The sequence below is a fragment of the Zonotrichia albicollis genome, chromosome 9 (assembly GCF_047830755.1).
Source record: "Zonotrichia albicollis isolate bZonAlb1 chromosome 9, bZonAlb1.hap1, whole genome shotgun sequence".
In the NCBI taxonomy this organism is placed as follows: domain Eukaryota; kingdom Metazoa; phylum Chordata; class Aves; order Passeriformes; family Passerellidae; genus Zonotrichia; species Zonotrichia albicollis.
This window is the reverse complement of record NC_133827.1, coordinates 26,720,647-26,738,366: the sequence shown is the minus strand read 5'-3', so window position 1 is coordinate 26,738,366 and position 17,720 is coordinate 26,720,647. Positions and strand designations below refer to the sequence as shown.

The following is a 17,720-nucleotide window of genomic DNA, read 5'->3' as shown; positions in this document are numbered from 1 at the left end:
TTCACTACTTTTTGGTGACAAAATATATAAAATCAGAATATTTATGTGTGTAGCTTTAAACTTGCAGTGAATAGCCTGAAGTGAGCCAGCAGTAGTATTTCCATACTTAGATTTGTGAGTATAACTATACAAGCAGCAGTCATATGATTGCTAGGAGGAAGAGAAGTCCTGCTTGTGGCTATTTACAGAATCTCTAGCAGCAGGAGTTGGTGGTGCTCAAATCTACACAGTCCCTCCCCAACCCCAACTTCAATATTGGAAAGAACATCAGGAAATACTGAAGAAAAACTGGGCTCAATTTCAGACAAGCAGAAAGACAAATGTTACAACAGCCCCCAGTTGATTCTGCACACAGCCCTGTAACACCTGGGGCTCTACCATGATCATCAGTTTGCATCCAGCCCGAGATGTGCTGGCCAATGACAGAGGAGGCCTCCTCCACACCCTTATCAGACCATCCAATTACTTCTGCTTCTCCTGCCATCCAAAACAAGTCAGATCAAAGAAACTCATCACAATTACCATGTCACTGCTACCATTGAGACCTAGAGATCAACTCACAGCAACAAACCACAACCCAGTTTTTCATATTTCTCCCTCCCAGTTTTCTGCTTCATCTTCCATTCCCCCTGAAGTGCCTAAGCATTTGGAGTAAGGGGGGAAGAAAACCAAACAAAAAACCCTCAAAACAACCAAACAAAAACCCCCACAACAAACAATCCAAACAAAAAAATACCACCACAGCTCCGTGTCAATGTCTCAGGCCATCATGACCACTACAGGCGGTTTCTGTGAGGACTCAGAAAACAAGGTGCTGTGTGACTCCAGATCATTAGCAGCTACAGAGCCATAGTAGATCCAGTTCTATGAATATGCAGAGAGGAACGGAGGAGGACTGTGCTGAACAAACACCTGTTCGTTTAAAATGATGCAAGCTTCTTAAAGGCATCAGCTCTTGCCATTGCACTGCAATTTCTGCAAACCTTCAGAAAACCTTTCAGGCTTCCAAAAGTGTTTCCTGGAGCAACTAATTCCTTCTAAATACCTAACCACAAAAGGAAGTAACAAGTGGAATATGCCTTAAGTCACTACTGTAATTAATTTAAACAAACTGCCCGGCACTCTGTGTTCTTCTGCTGCTGGTAGCACAGAGAACAGTTTTACTAAATGGGCAACCAATTTTACTACCATGTACAATTTTATTAATGGACAACCACTAAGCCAAAGAGCCTACTTAGTCACACACACTTCAGCAAGACATTCTCATTGTACCAGAGTCTGACTGCAGGAGCTGTACAAAAGCAGTGTAAAACATTTACCACACCAAATGCAAATTAAATTCCATCTAGGTTTCTTAACCTAAGAGTTATCAGAGGAAGTACAATTTCTTAAATGTTCTTAAAATGGATCAGTCTTAAACCAAAACCAGACACCCACAATAGATAAGAGTAGTCTGGATTAGTGAGAATGATGGAAAGAAACCATAAGATTGTAAGTGGGTGTACAACATGACTGGAATACGAAGGGTAAATCACATCCTCATAAGGGCATTTCAGACCATGCTTATGCCAAAAAAAGGCTGTTTTGTCTTCCTACTACAGTTGGGCTTTATGATCTTAAAGGTTTTTACCAACCTACACAATTGTGACTTAAATCCTTTGGAAAGCTGTATCTTATGAAGTTTTAGAACCACACCAGAAAGCATGGAAAGGCACATATTTCTGTCTGAAGCAGCACACAATGCTTTCAACATCAGCAGCCATTCCAAGCAGGCATTCAGAGCCCAATAAAAGGCTCGTTGTCTTCCCTTGTTTGCTGGTGACCTGTGTGCTCTGTCTAGCTATACTTCTGCTACCATCATCTGACTTGACAGGGACCCACAACACTGCATTGATTATGCTTCAAGTGAACCACAAAACAATTTTCAGCCATCTAAAAAAACACAAATGGCAGAGAGCTGTGCAATACCACAGGATGAAATGAAAATTGAAAAATAAAATTTAAAAAATACTGTTTACAAAGACAGAACTCACATCATGTAATTGTGTTTTCTTGAAGTGGCTATCTGTCCACAGTCTCTTTAAAGTAAGTCACCAACAGTCCTGAATCTTGTGCAAAGAAAGGAGTTTGCTGTGAGAAATTTTTTTGCTTTATTTTTATTGATCAGGTCATCATATTTTTTGTTTCAAAGCTATTCAAAAGTTACTCTTGTGATAAATATCAGAGAAACTTATGCCATAAAACTTGTTGTTTATGGTGGGGGAAGATTACTCAGCATTTATACCTTTGGTACCCTGATTACTCCGGACTAATTCACCATCTGAATTGGATAAATACCAAAAGATTCATTACAACAGCAATAAAAAACCAGTACAACTACAGAAAGATCTGGCAATTTTAGTTGCCAACACCTCATCACAAGCTTCAGTGCTATGTTCTGTCTGGCCCAAGAGCTGCCCAGGCAGGACACCTGAAGAGCACAGCTACTCCCACAGTTACTCAGCACAGCCATCCACAGCATGTGCTCACTCTTGCAGGACATTACTTGCAGGACATGGGAGCAGGGAGAAACTGCAAAAAGGCATTAAAGCAAATGTAAACCTGCACAAACCCAGGCCTTAAACAAGCAGCTACTCTACTAAACACATTATTTAATACAAATTCACTATCTGAAAAAAAAATCCAAGGAAGTAATTGTTCACAATTTTAGGTAATTTTGAAAACATATGTTTTGAGAAATTTGAACTTGATATCCCAAGGAGTATGTATTTCAAACCACCCCTCTAACAGCTCCATATATAAATCACACTTGCAGAGCTCATTCAGAAAATGCCACTGTTCAAGTTGTATGACACATCTTCAGTCCCATTTTAACAGAATTACTCATTCCTTTGCTTTTACAGGTAATATATGAACCATCATCCCAACTCACCACACAATTACACAACACTACTATTAAGGTAGTGGGCCTAAAAATTCTATGCCTTTCTGAAATCCTTCTACATTGCACCATCTCATTGGGAATACTCTGGTTCAGCCATTTAATATTAATATTGTTCTTTCTGCAACAGCAGCACAAATAAGCCTGTGCTCAAAAGCTCTGTTTATTTGCTGAAAGCTTTGCTATACTCCTCCTTTTGATAATCACAGCTCTATCAAATAAAATGGTCTGCTTAGAGAAGAGCCTGACAAGCTCGAGCCAAGAGTAAACATTCAAGTTATGTGGAAGCCCCTAGAAACAGTGGAACATATCCAACAATCCATAATCATTGTCCACTGTCCCTGAAAAGTATAATTAGTCCATGTCCCACTGGTTCACCAACAGAGCAGAGGAAAAAAAAAAGGAGAGCATTGAAGTCAGAATGACTAAGCGTATGCAGCATTTGAAAGTCTACTTTTGTTGAAGGCTTGACAGAAGCAATACTTTGAAGTTTTGCCCCTACTACACTCTGGGGGCTGCAAAAATCAAGACAAAGCAAAGTTTTACCTTGTCAGATAACAATAAGTAGATACCAAGATTCAGCAGTTGTCTTCATGGAATTTAAGAGTTCATGAGAATCCCTTTACAACTGCTTTGGGAAGGATAGTACCTGTCCTCTGCCAACAAGCTCCAGTCCTGCAAGGGATGTCATTAGACACTTGGCAACCAGATACTGGGACATTCAGAATTAGATCAGCAAGTACAGCATGAAGTAAAGAGGGAAAGAGAATCACAACCAGCATCAACCTACTCACCCTGACCTAGATAAAAACCCAGGAGGTAGCAAGGCAGAAACTGTGAGTTTCTGTAACTTAAATATATCATTGAAAGGAGAAATTGGGCCAAGTGCATATTGTATGTTATAATAAAGCCTTTACCTATATTTCTCTTCATTGCATTGGTTTCCCTGAATATGCACTCCACAGCTATTCCATCTGAGACTCTTTTCCCCAGAGTAGTTATATTTACCATACATCAGGTTTTCCATACCGTATTTACATTTGTAGCCCTGCACTTTGAGAAATTACCTTTGTTTTCAGCTTTGACAGAAAGCAACAAAGAACACATCCCAGTCAGTGCACATCTGGCACACCACAAAGTTAATCAGAAAGGTTTCTGGTTTAAAACCCAGCCTCCAGTAACACTTCATGCTTCCAGGAGTTCCAAGAAGAGCTCCAAGACTAAAAGGAAAATACATGTACCTGTTTTCCATAAAAATTTAGCTTTTGGTTTGCTTTACATTTGTTCACATGTTTTGGGGTTTTTTCCTGTGTGCTTTTAGAGTTGGGCAAGTAGGAAACAACAGGCCTACTAAAAAACTGCTACTTAAGAAAAGAATAAGCACTATCCACTAAATTTTGCAGAAACACTGAGAATCTGAGACTTCAGTTATTTCTATTCCAGTGCTTTGTATTTCAACTACCAAACCAAGTTTTGCCATGTTATAACTACTTCACTGATAGAGATCTCCAGTGTGTGGGGAAAGGCGGATATGGGAGAGACAAAGGCCTTCTGCTTACACAACACACTGAGCCACCACACTTCAGAAACTCCTCTTAGCACAGCTGTGCTAGTCAGGAAGAATAAAAATTCAGTCAGGCCAGCAAAGTTAAGTTCTTGCTCATTAAGCCTCCTGCTTCTGTATGTGATGAAGGCAGCAAGGCAAGGAAAAGCTCTCACAGGACACATGCTTGTGTTGATAGGAGCTGCACTCCAACCTAGGAAAAAGCACACTACTTGACCTGCAACACTTCTGCAGACCCAGACATACCACTGCATAGGAAGATTACATGTGTCAGTCTAGTTTAAAAAGCTCTAACAAGATAATACCTTTCAGGAGGCTGGTAAATGCCAAATTAGATTTCTTCTTCTCCCCATCCCTGCCAATAAAATATCCTCCTCAGTTATGCACCAAATATAACGCTGGCAGTGCAAAGAACTGCACATTACCACACAACAAAACTATGTTCCAAAACATAACACCCTACAGGAAGAAAGATTTGGAAACAGTTTCTTTATGTAAGCAATTTATAGCTCTGTTTAGTAATCCTGCACTTCTCATGTCAATATTATTCATTAATCTCTGTAGGTTAAAAGAATTTTATACTGCCAGAGTACTAATTTCAAAGGCAGTTTGGGTCCAGAAGTGATAGTGGTTTCATAAGCAGAGTGAAGGCAGTAAATCCAGCTAACAAAGACATTGTTCTACACACAATCAGCTCATGGATCTGTGTATGGTATTAGCAGAACCAGCAATGTACTCCAAGGACACCTGAGTGCACAGCTCCTGCTGTCAGCACTCATCAGCTCCAGCTCAGGACTGCTCCTTTCTCTCCAGGGTGTCCAGGCCACATTCCACACTACAGGAGATTCTAGGGAAGCATTCTAGTCTGATCAAACACCAGCTCTGAACCAGGCTCAGACTGCTGCCAGTTCTGCAAGAGTGCAGGAAACAGGCACTTGCACAGGTGCTACTGAGAGTCAGGAAAATTGGCACCAAAATTCAGCACTATTAAAATAACTCCAAGCAGCTGAGCATACCTTCATGTATTCTGCTCAGGTAAACATGGTCTTTGCCCCAGAGTAGCAGAGATTTTCTAAATCCAAGACCATCAAGATTCTGTTCTTCAACCACATGCATATTAGAATGGGTTATTTGGAAAGTTATAAAATACCTGTCATCTTTCAAAACGGTAGGAGAAAAATTAACTATGTAACTGGTTTGCCTCATAATACCATTCTTCATCTTAGAAGAAAAGTTTCTGAATAAATAGTCACAGCTATAATGGCAACAGGAGATTAGCACCACCTCCACTTTCTTCAAACAGCAAGTTCACTTCCTACTACCATTGCACAACTGAATCAGAGGCCAAATCAGCACCAGCATCATTTGAGGATGAGTATTCAAACAGACACATCTCCATTTCACTCTCAACTCGTTATTCCTAAGGAGAAAATGTGAAAATACCTCACACTGCTCTTCACGAAGACAGCAAGGAGACAAAAACCCTACCCAGTGAGTCAGAACTGCCTTTATCCTTCAAAAGGATTTCAGAAGGCACTTGAGGAATGTCAGCTGGAAGATGCCTCCATTCTTGCTACAGTGACCTAATCCCAACACAAGCACAACTGGAGACTGCTCAGCTGTTTGTACCTCCAGATGAGTCAGCAACACCAAAATACAGGTGTCTTCTAATACAGTACAAGGATTCAAAACTTTGTTTGAAGCAGTAAAAACTCATTAAAAATAATTTAATAATTTTCAAGCTACCTGTGCCAGAAATTTTTTAGAATGTGCACATGTGGGGAAGAGGATGGTGCCTCACCTAAGGAAGAGCTGCTCTGCATAATCTCTCCCTGAAGCAGCTGCTTTGCAGAAGCCTTTCAGTAACTGAATGTTCCACCCATGTGTGCCACAAAGAGGGACATTTACAACAACTGGGGGAAAGTTGGTATTTAAAATATTATGAAGCATTTTGGGGTTTCTTTGTTTAGTTTGGGTGGTTGGGCTGTTTTACAGGACTTCAACCTCATACAACACACTGACCTTATAAATACCCTTTAAATGAGAGTAGAAAATTACTTCCTTTAAGAACAACTCAGCACCTTAACTACTTTATCTCATGGAAGTTTTCTTACTATTTTACTTTGTATTCAGAACAAGATCCCTATTGTACAACCATGACCTACTCATCTGGAAGCAAGAAAGGTTATCACAGAGGCCTGGGCAATGCTGGAGAAAGACTAGAACAAGAAAGTAGGAATGAAAGTATTTTAGAAGTTACAGAAAAATGGAAGTTAAACATGATAGATTGCCAAAAAAAGTTGATCTTCTTTTTATATGTATCGCTATAGAATTGTTATAACTGTTGATACTGGACAATTCCATGTTTGAAAAGTCTTATTTTGGGCAATTTCCTTTCTTCCTATACACACAAGAGCCTCCTACACTGAACAAAAGCTAAGCAAGGCAAAAAAATGGGGGGTTTTGTCAGACGAATTTCCTCTGTCCAATACATTATCTTATCTGCAGATAAGTATTCCAAAGTCCAAATACTACATGAGAAAGCAAAATGCCTATTTAACTACTGCAACATAAAGTACAACAACATGCTTAACTAGGTTTTAAACTTCTAACAGTGTTTAAAACAATAATCATTTCTGTTCAATATTTGAGCACTCCTAAAAATGTACCATCAGCACTTAGTGTGTCTATTCAGTTCTACTTAAGAATTAAAGCAATAATCAACAACCTAAAACTAAACTCAGAAGGACATCTTCATTTATGAGGCAGCTCATTTAAATCATTACAATTCTTTAATTAGAGTACTACAAGTGCAAAGATCTCTGCTTTAGAAACAGAGTAGCACTGCAGAGGTCTGTGGTTTTTTTAATGTCAATAATAAACTATGTATCAACTAAATCATTAAGATTAACAGACTAGTCATGGCTATGAGGACAGCCACACTAATCAGTTGAGAAGGGATCACTGAAGGTTCCAGATCAGTGAAAACAAACTCAAAGCCATCTCTAGACATAGTAGTTTAGTAAGAAATGAAATTAAAACAAATACAGGGAGGGAGCTACAAACACATGTTTTCCTTTACACTTTGTGAAGCTTAAAGCAAAGCTGAAGTTTATAATCTAATCTTATGGAAGGAGCCTCCAACACACTCTATGTGAATCCACAGATGACTGTTTATTAAATTTCCTTATGCAAAAAGTCAGTAATAGTGACTAATATATGCTCTATACATACACACACATATGCAATGCTCTACAGTTTTAAAAAGCTCAACCAACCTAAGCCATCAAGAATATTTTATAAAGTCTGGGAGATTGCAGGCCTTGTTCTAGCTCTGTCTAAAGGAATCAGGCACTAACAGTCATTTCAACAAATAACACATGTTTACCAGGGCAGAAAAAGAAATTACTACTTCTGTTTTCATTCTTCAACCTGACAGTTATGAATGGACCAACTTTTAAGAAATTTAAGTATCAGCATTTTACTGAATGATGGGATTTATCCTCACAAAGCTTCACAAAAGCACACTAATAAAACACACTCTAGCCTACAATCAATAGTTCTACTAACCAGGGTACAGATGCAATCAATGTGAAGCAGAACCTTATCTAGTTTGAACAGAGGCAAAATCTGCCTCTAAAATCCTCAAGGCTCCAGCATGTTATGAAAACACAAACTACACCCTCAAACTGAAGTCAGCAATAGCCACATCCAGGGCTCAACACCTCCATGTATTCCCACAGAGTCAATCCAACATCTACCTCAGATTTTTCCTCCTATTAAAAGGAACAAAAAGTCAGTATGCTAGAACTTGTCCCCTTCAAAGCTGCCGCAAACTACTCACTAGATAACAATTTCTCCCTTTCCTCCTTCTGTCCAAGAACATTCAATATGGATAGACTTTAACACACATATGTAATTATATGGATATACTTTTATTAAGTATTTAAATTATTTATTATTAATTATTATTATTTTATTAAGTATTAAAACTACTAGAAGACTTTCTGACACCAAGTGTGCAGAAATACAGTTACAAGCTGCACTTTTGTATTTATTTTTGGCACACTACATTCTTTCAGTAAATACTGCTGCAGTCAGTTTCAAGTTCTGAGCTTACAGGGAAAAAAAAGTGGCTGCATATTGCCTTATGCAAAATCAAAAGGAAACTCAATTCAGAAATACTGATCATGTGAATCTGGATTGTCTGGGTTGGGCAATAACATTATGATGATCAGCTACTGAATGAAATAAGCTCTTCAAAAGTCTCATTTCAAATTATGTTGGCTTCAAAAGACTTCTGTCTAGATTTTGCCAAAAAAAAAACCCGAAACAAAAAATCCTAAGTTTTCTTTAAGTAGTGTTTTCAACCTTAATACTAAAGTGCCAAACCCACTTTATTCTCCAAATTACACTTACTTCATTTCCATGTTTCTGCAGAAATTCTATTTCCTGTTGTGTGAACGTAGTCATTGAAATCGACTTCACTCTGTGGGGTGGATTCAAGCCCCGCCTGAAAGAAGAAAGAGGTGTTCAGCACTTGGGGAATTTGTCACCATACAATCACGTTTAACACTACAGCTAGAAGTCAGACAGCTTTAAAATCAGGAGCCATCTCTGTAGAGCACACTCATTCTTGGTACTGCCATACAACTTAAGGCTGTGTAAGCTCTTCTCAAGTAACACAGTATGCAAAGCTGAGTAAAGAACTTCGGGGAGACCAATATTCACAATTGTTCATGCAAAGTTACTCAGGCACTTTCCATGCAATTTAAGAAAACAAAATTAGACTTTTTTTTAAATCCTAATCTGCTTCACCCTTGCCTCTACCTTTTGTCTCTCACTCTTGGGTTTCTTGGTTGTAGTTTCCTTTTCCTCCAACTCTTTCCACACTTTGATCTCTTATTACAACTTCTACACAGTAACTAGATTTCTTCAAGCTAAACTGCCCAGCTCAGTATTTTTCTCTTGCTTTAACCTACACTTCCTGTTTCCTCACAGCATATTTTTATAGTTTACATTTTGCCCGGAGAACTCACAGGGGCTTACTCCTCCTCCTGAACACTAGTGAAGTAACCAGACCAAAAGCAAAATGACGCAGGTTTTAGTGTGCTCCCACATGGGAGATGCCATTGCTAACGGCGCAGCTCAAACGCGAGCAGCCCAGCCTGGCAGCTCTCACATCCACGCCACAGCAGGGCCAGCAGCACTCCACAGCCTGACACTGTCACACGCAGCTCAGCCACGGCCTGCGAGCACACACAGCAAACACGCTGAGCAGCAGCACCAGGGGAAGCACAGCTTGCTTTCTTTTCCAGCTCCTCCTTCAAACACATGCTAGCTACTGCTGCTTTTGCCCACAGCTGCTTCCAATCAGAGCCAAGCTGTGCTGTGCCCAGTGGATGCAAGAACATCCCATCCCACATCCCACAGGCAGTACCAGGGGCCAGTTTAACACTCAGGTTAATCAGGCCTGGATTTCTGAAATACCATCTTAAAAAACAATTCATATACACTAACCATGAGATATCAAAGCACACAAAAAGCTTTCCAAGGATGCAATGCAGGCCCAACAAATCACTAAGAAAATCAACTGTATTGGTTCTATTTGTCCCTACACTTTTAATTCTAAATTTGGTTCAGATTGCTTGTAAGAAAAAAGAAAAAACACAACAAAAAGACACTGACATCTAATTTAGGACAGCCAGTAGATTTCTTAAAACTCCATTATTATCTCAAGAGCGTTAGCTATAAATTAAATTGTTATCCATCAGAACAGCCTATGACAAAAATCTGATATTCCAAATATTAACATTAAATGCAACTTTGGCAGAAAAATTTTAGCAGTTCAAGTTTTCCAAGTGAGTCTAATGGGAAAAATACTGTTGTGCATTTAGCTTGGAGATTCACATCCACACCTGAATTCAAGTGTACCTGTAAGACAATTCTGATCCTGTTTTAAAGAATTCCACATTTTTAATCAGAAGCTGAATATGGCTTAGAACACTAAGCAGTAACATTTTAGCCTAAGGTTCATGAGCAAACAAATTTGAGATAATCACTGCTTGAAACACCTGGATAAACAATTAATTGTATTTTGCTACGAAATGCAGTCATTTTGAATACCTTAAAAGCAGAAGTCATTTCCAAACCTAGAGGCATACGAAAATTTGTTTCACAGAATACCATTTGCTTCAGCAAACTTTTGAAATCAGAGCAGCTGACATTCGACTCCACAGTTCAGCACCTTGACAAGGTAGAAGTTACACTGAAATTGGTGAGAGAGGTTTTATGATAGTTGATTAAACTATCTTCTCTCAAAATATTTAAATTTCTTGGTAAATTAAAGCTACTAATTTAACATCTTTCATCTAGCTGTATCATCTACACCACAAATAAACTACATTTATTAAAATACTATAATATTATCTGAGGGTTTTTTTAAAGTAAGTACTGATTTTAAGATGATGTAATTTAAAAGAAATCTGTAGGAGTTCTATGCAGTTAAAATTCATTGTTTCAGAGCTGGTGCTAGGATTAGGTTTTGCTTAATTTTGGCTTTTAAAAGAAACACCTTCTCAGTCTGTGCATGCAAGTAATTACACTTCACTAAATGGCACTTGTAGCATCACATATTGAGTGACAGCACAGAAACAAAGTTGGCATCCACTTGGCACTTCACACAGATCTATCTGCTCCATCAAATGTTATATGACAATTACTGTCCCCTGCTTTTACAGTAAGTATAAAAGCAGTTCTGTCTGCCTTAGTCTGTTCAATTTACTCTCCTCCTAGTAATTACAATAGCAGCACAGTTAGGTAGTTGTAAACTATTTAACGGCTATTTAAAAGCCAGAGCTATTCACTAACACATTCACGTGTTTCTCAGCACAGGCAGTATATCTCAACTTTCCCACTAGCTCCTGCTGGAAATTCCTTTTTGCAGTAAGTACAGTTTAAGTGCTCTGTTGTGCCTGTGTTTGCAATTTCAAGGCACTGCACAAGTTCTCTAAGACTTACCTACTCTACACTGATCTGCCAGGGCTCTTTAGAGCATTTACTACAACAAACACTGACATCTGCAGTATCTTCAGCTCTATTAAGCAGCAATATTAAATGTGGTTGAGGCCTAGATAAGGCTTTGTTAAATCTCACCAGAGACTTCCTCCATGCCTCTCTCTCCAGTGAAGAGTTCAGACATATAAGGTTTCCTGCTATACACACTATACCCACATGGGATAAGAGGAATTCACATTTCTCTTACACCATCCTGCTAAAAGAAGGAAGACATCCCCCCTAAAGATCAGATCACCACACAGAGGTGTCAGATGTCTAGCAGGATGAAAGAAAGCACAGCACCACGTCCAGTGATCCAGGGGTATTGGAAATTCTGAACAAAACTTTAACAGCCATAATCTAAAGTAAACTATAAAGCTGCAATACTGTACACTCAAGTATTTATGTCCATTGAATATGGCAAAGGATGCAGGGAACCCATGTAAAGCTTCCTCCTAAGCTAAAGCAGCCTAAGAAGTCAGCCCAAAACAAGGAATTCAAGACAATAAGCTGCACGCAAACACAGCTCAAGCATTATCTTCCTTAGAAAAAATACTTTGATTCTACCATTAGAACAGCAAACTATTTTTTTAAGATTTCTAACTAACATCCATGAATGGCCTGGAATTTCCCTAAAACAGAGCAGTTGTGCAATTTTTGAAACAGAATTCAAGGACCAACCCTTCCTTACCTTACAGAGACTATTTAATGACCCAAATGATTCACAAACACCTCATCTACATATGGGGGAAGCTTATTGGTAGACAGCCAAGTACAATTATCCCTTATGAGGAATTACCAAATCTCCTTTTTCATAGGAAAAATGTTTCTTTCCTTGTATTTGACAAGTGTTTCACACAGTTCTAATGCTTTACAGTACTCAGTATTTAACAGGGGACAAATGGATTACAGCCCCTTAGTGCAAATTATCCATGCCTAAATTTAAATTGACCCTGAACAAGTATTTGCAACCTGCCCCTGTGCAGCAGCACCAGTTACTCCCTTCCCTACAACAGAGCTCCTGGGGAAGGCAGCAACCAAACGCCACCTCAGCACTTACACCAGACTGCAGCTCTCTCCTTCCAAGAGGCCCCGGGGAAGGATGACAGAGTAAGACAATTCTGCCATCTGCACTTAACCAGCACACCAGAGCTAGAACATCCCACACAGAGATCCCACTCATCACTGCCAGCTTCTTCACGCTCAGCAACGATTATTTCTGTGGAAGAGCACTGTGACCAGAGACTGCAGCCCCGAGAGGCTCCTCCACTGACCCTCACTGAGTCACAGCTCGGCGCAGGGGCAGCTTCGGAGAACATGAGACCTCTGTTCTCCAGAGGGCATTGTTAAACTGCTGCTCTCACAAACAAAGGAAGCTTTAAGGCCACTGACACAGGATTCTGCAGTCTGGCAGCTGAAACATTAAACATTCAAAACACAGTCAACAAGCAGTGGATATTTGTTTCTAACATAATTTAGCGGCAAATTATAGTTGAACTTGTGATTGTTGGCAGAGCGGCCGACTGCAAAGGCTGGGGCTGGGAGGGGAGAAAAATGTGAAGAGTGAGCCCTGGCAGAACAGAGGGTCCCTTTCGAGGGAGGAACGGTGGGCAGACGGCTGCTCAGCGCTGCTCACGTCCCCTGGATCAGATTCTAACACCTTCTCGAACCTAAGCCAGCAAAATGTGATCCCCTAAAATGCAGCAAGTTAAAGAGGCAAGTCAAATATCGAGCCATCACAGAGCACCCCACACACCCAGATGTCCAGAAAACAAGCACCAGAAAACCCAGTGTGACAGCACTCATTATTATTTCTGTGCTACTGTAATTAGCAAAAAGGAATACAAGCAGCACTGGCCATTCCTGATACTTGTAGACCTCCCTGGAGACCCTCCGCCATCTCACAAGCTCATTTATTTTTAATAGCAGACGACTCATACACACATTTTGAAGCAGAGTTAATATTAATTTAGGTTTTTTCTTAAAAAATAACCAAACATTCTTTTTGAACTGCACAGTGTTCAATGTGGTATAGACATATTTCCTTTGCTCTCCTGCCTTGCAACTGAAAACACAAAAAATATCCTTAAAAAAATATATTTACACATACACAGAGGCCCAGGACACATGGAGTCATTTTCCAAACAGGCTCCAAAGGAAAAAAAGGACTGCAAAGTCATGCTAACTCAATCACCTTCACTCTAGCACTGTTTATTTAGACTTTTAAAATTTCTGCTAAACTTATTCTAGGTAAAGAACAATAACTTATCACCACTGCACAGAGGTTTTATCGTTTGTTACTATTCCAGCAGCCATCAAATACTTCTATCTGGCTAATACAGAAGTCCCCTACCCATGAAAATTTTAAATTTAAAATTTCAACTAGGAGCATTACAAGTAGCCAGAAGAAGGCCAACAGTTGTAAAAAATTAGCATAAAAGGGCTTTAGCATTTCTCAAAGTACCTACTATGCTCTAAACATTCCTTGTTGCTGAACAAGAGACTTCCTAAATAAGTTGGGAGGGAGTTAAGAGAGCAGTTAGAGAAAGGATAGGAGCACCTTAATTATCACATCAGCAGATACAAAAAAGAGTCAAGATTAAAATAAAAAATTATATAATTCAAAACATGTGCAAGCAGACTGTTAAACAGGGATATTTTCTGTTGGTGAACTGAAAAACACGTTCTTTTTATCAAAGTTGGGAGCGGGCTGGCTGCGAGTGCTACAGAAGTACTTGAAAGCAGAGATGCACAGACAGCTGAGATACAAGGCAGGGAGGCACTTGATAAGACAAAGGGAAGGATGTCACTGTCAGCAGGCCACATGGGAGCATCCAGGAAAACAATAGTCATAGCTACCAACACAACCCTTTGAATCAAAGGACTTCTGTCAAACCAAAATAATCTCCCTGCCAACATCTCCCAAGATGCAGGTTTGCTGTAATAAAGAGAAATTTTCCTGTGGTGTATGACTGTAATCTTGACCTGAGCAACTGCTCCTCCAGAGCACCTCCTCCCACTCTCAGGGCACAAACCGTGTAGAATTCCAGATATCTCAGATTCTTGTACAACACCAAAAACTTGAGTTACCTTGTGTGATGCTAGCACACTTTTATTGCCCACATGAAGAATTTAAACACAAGGGACAAGTGGAACTATTTTAAGAGGAAGCAAATTCACAGCACTGTGCATGAACTTTCTCCTGCATGCACCATTTTACACAGCAAAACTTCTGCTCTGCTAAGCCTGGTCTGACCCAGTCACTTAAACTCCAGGTACTATGAAAAAAACCTCCTGTCACCCACACTTCTGACTTGACAAAATTCACCTTCAACATTAAGTCAGAAAGAGATCTTTTTAGCAAAGCCACTAGTTCTGTCACTGTTTTTAGCAGTGTATGAAAAAGCTAGACATACTATTTTGGGAAACAGTAGAGGAATAGTAGGTTTTTAAACCTAAATCTAGTAATACATAGCATCACTCTTTTGATAGACATGAAATACTTTAAGGAAATTCAGGACGGATCCAGAATTGAGATTTTGGATGTGACTAGATAGTCCTTGCCAGGACAATGAACAAACACTTCAGAAAACTAGTAAAAAAGTTATACTACAGTTTTAAAGAGCTTAGAGTTAACTGTATCTAGAATAACATGCTTATTTAAGATGATATTGATTTTAGCAATCACTTTTAGTTAATTGAGAAACCTTTCTGAAGGAGACTTTTTAATCTAGTATTTAAATCTTGCACTGAGCACTTCATACTTGAAAAAGCTGGTCTACCTGACTTCAAGAATACTTCCTGTATCAGATTAGAAAAAAATAATTAAAACAAGAAGCAATGCAAGCCATTCACATAGCATATAAACAAGATAAAGTACTAAGATTATTAAAACCTTACAGTAAAGCAAGTACTATGAAGCAGAACACAAACAGCCATTAAGAACTACAAAAGCAGCAGTACTTTTATATTTGCCATTATGTTGTTTGTTCCCGAGTTGTTTCCCTAAACCATGAAATTCTACAGTGAAAAGTATTTGGAAATAAACAAGTTGTTTGAAGAACTGTTCTCATGGAAGTGTTAAAAGTAAGTTTCCAGTTATGAAACAGACATGATCTACACCAAGTCTCATCACTAACAAATAAACATACCACTGGCTAGGTCATAAGGTGTTAACCAATATATATAATCCTGCACACACAACCTATGGAAGTTTTTCCAAGTTGACATGAAAGAATGAGTCCAAATTTATTTTAAAGGGAAACTAAGTCCTCTTAATAGTCATTTACTCCAGCTATAAGTAGGTGTTACTAGCTGTAAGAACCAAACATATAGTTTGTAGTTGCTTTTTTGCAGCAAGACAAAAACACTGCATATTTAGAATGAAAAAAACATTTGTGTTTCATTGGAATACCAATATATTAACCATGTTTTTGCAGACAGTCTTCCTCCTTTAAGCATGGTAACATCCAAGCAATGGCCAACTCCAAGTGCAGCTGTCCCCTGCTTACGAGCTGTTTCACTGCCTGTACATCCCTTTGGTTGCTGTAAATTGGGCTGTATTAGGAGTCCCTACCGCCCAGCCAACAGATAAAAGGAACAGACTCTTCTGAACCCACGCTAAGCACCTCAGCAGCATTCACAATATACTTGTCTATTAAGGTTAGGAAGCCTGAAAAATAAATTCAAACACTCTCATGGTGTAGCTTTACCACACTTTAAGTCTAACCCAGTAAGAACATGTGCAACCATTAAATAAGCTCAGTGCAGTAGCTTAAAATAGTTTCACATGCCAGCACAAATAACAGTTTGCTAAGAGAGCAAACAATAGCCAGAGCTGGCTGATTGAGTGGCATGTTCGTGTGAAAACCTAGAGTCTCTTTTCAATTTCACAACCTAAATGTATTTTCTGTATTTGCATCAAGTCTGTTCAGAAGCCTACATAAAGTAGAAGAACTCCAAGTCTAATTAGCTATTAGTATAAAAGGCAGTTTGTTCCATGTAAATTCAGCAAAGAACTAATATATTTGCTTTGCATTTCAACACAATTACCAACTTTGTTCTAAAACACAAGACCTTACTTTGAAGGGATGTTTGGGGTAGTAAGGAGACAGAAATTAGTTCAGGCTCCTGAATGCTTTTTAGAAACACCAGTCTGTATCCTCTGACATACTATTTATTTTTTCTTTGGTTAATCTGATTCTGCTCCATTCCATTGGCACAATGCTACAGAATCATATAAAAGCAAACGGATATAGCTAAGGAAACAGCAGCACTGAAGACTCCCAAATTATGGATATGTGATGAAATTCACAACTGACTGACCTCAACTCTTAGTTTCATACACACTATCGCTGGGAAGGATGGGTGGAAAAGGGAGGGGTAGTAGGAAGGCCCATACAGGAATGAGGAACAGGAAAAATGCAATCACTTTATCAGAGCCAATCCCTTTCCCAGGTTTATATATATAGTTTGTAGGAAATAGTCGATGTAAAGTCAAAAAACCCCAGCCAGCTTCTACTTTTCTGATCAAACCTCTTAAACCACTGGGCCTGGAGTTCGACTGAGACAGAGCTTAAAGGGTTGTCTTACAAACTATCACCAAGCAGAACTCGATGCACATAAAACCATGCTGGTGGTTTAACTTAACGTTTAAATAATATCTGTAAACGCATTCACGACAGGGTCAGTATCCCCGCATCTTCAAGGCTATCATGACAGTGAACTGCTAAGCCACGTGCCCCTTCCCTTTCCACAAGTATTGTCGCACACTTGCTTCATTAACCACCCTCCGTGGGGCGGCGGCGCTCGGGCTGCCCGTGCGCGCTCCCCGTACGTGCCGGAGGAGCCTCCCCGGACCGCCTCGGGGCCGCCGTGCGCCCCAGCGCCGCACACCCTGCCAGCGGCGGCCACCTCCGCACCGGGGGCTCCGACGGGGATTTCCAGCGAACGCGCCCGGGAAAGGCTCCCGACGGCCTCCCTCCCTTCCCCGGGAGAGCCCCCTGCCCGCTGCCCTCCGACGTGGCCGAGCCGGCAACAGGAAGGGCGAGCGCGGGGGGAGCGGCGGCGCTGCGAGAGCCGCGGCGGGGCTGCACCGCCCGGCCGCCACCGCCCTGCAACGCGTGCCCCGGCGGCCGGGGGCGGAGGTCACCGCTGCCG

The 17,720-nt window shown here is 40.1% G+C and overlaps 1 protein-coding gene across 8 annotated transcripts in view; it reads right to left on the bottom strand.

The window, feature by feature from the left end:
- Positions 1 to 17,720, bottom strand: part of AGFG1 (ArfGAP with FG repeats 1) — a 35,540-nt gene that overhangs the window by 17,323 nt on the left and 497 nt on the right. For all 8 annotated transcript variants that reach the window (XM_074547082.1, XM_074547080.1, XM_074547081.1 and 5 more), the window contains exon 2: positions 8,925 to 9,018. In XM_074547082.1, the coding sequence (XP_074403183.1) occupies positions 8,925 to 9,018 (94 nt within the window). The remainder of the gene's footprint in view (positions 1 to 8,924; positions 9,019 to 17,720) is intronic.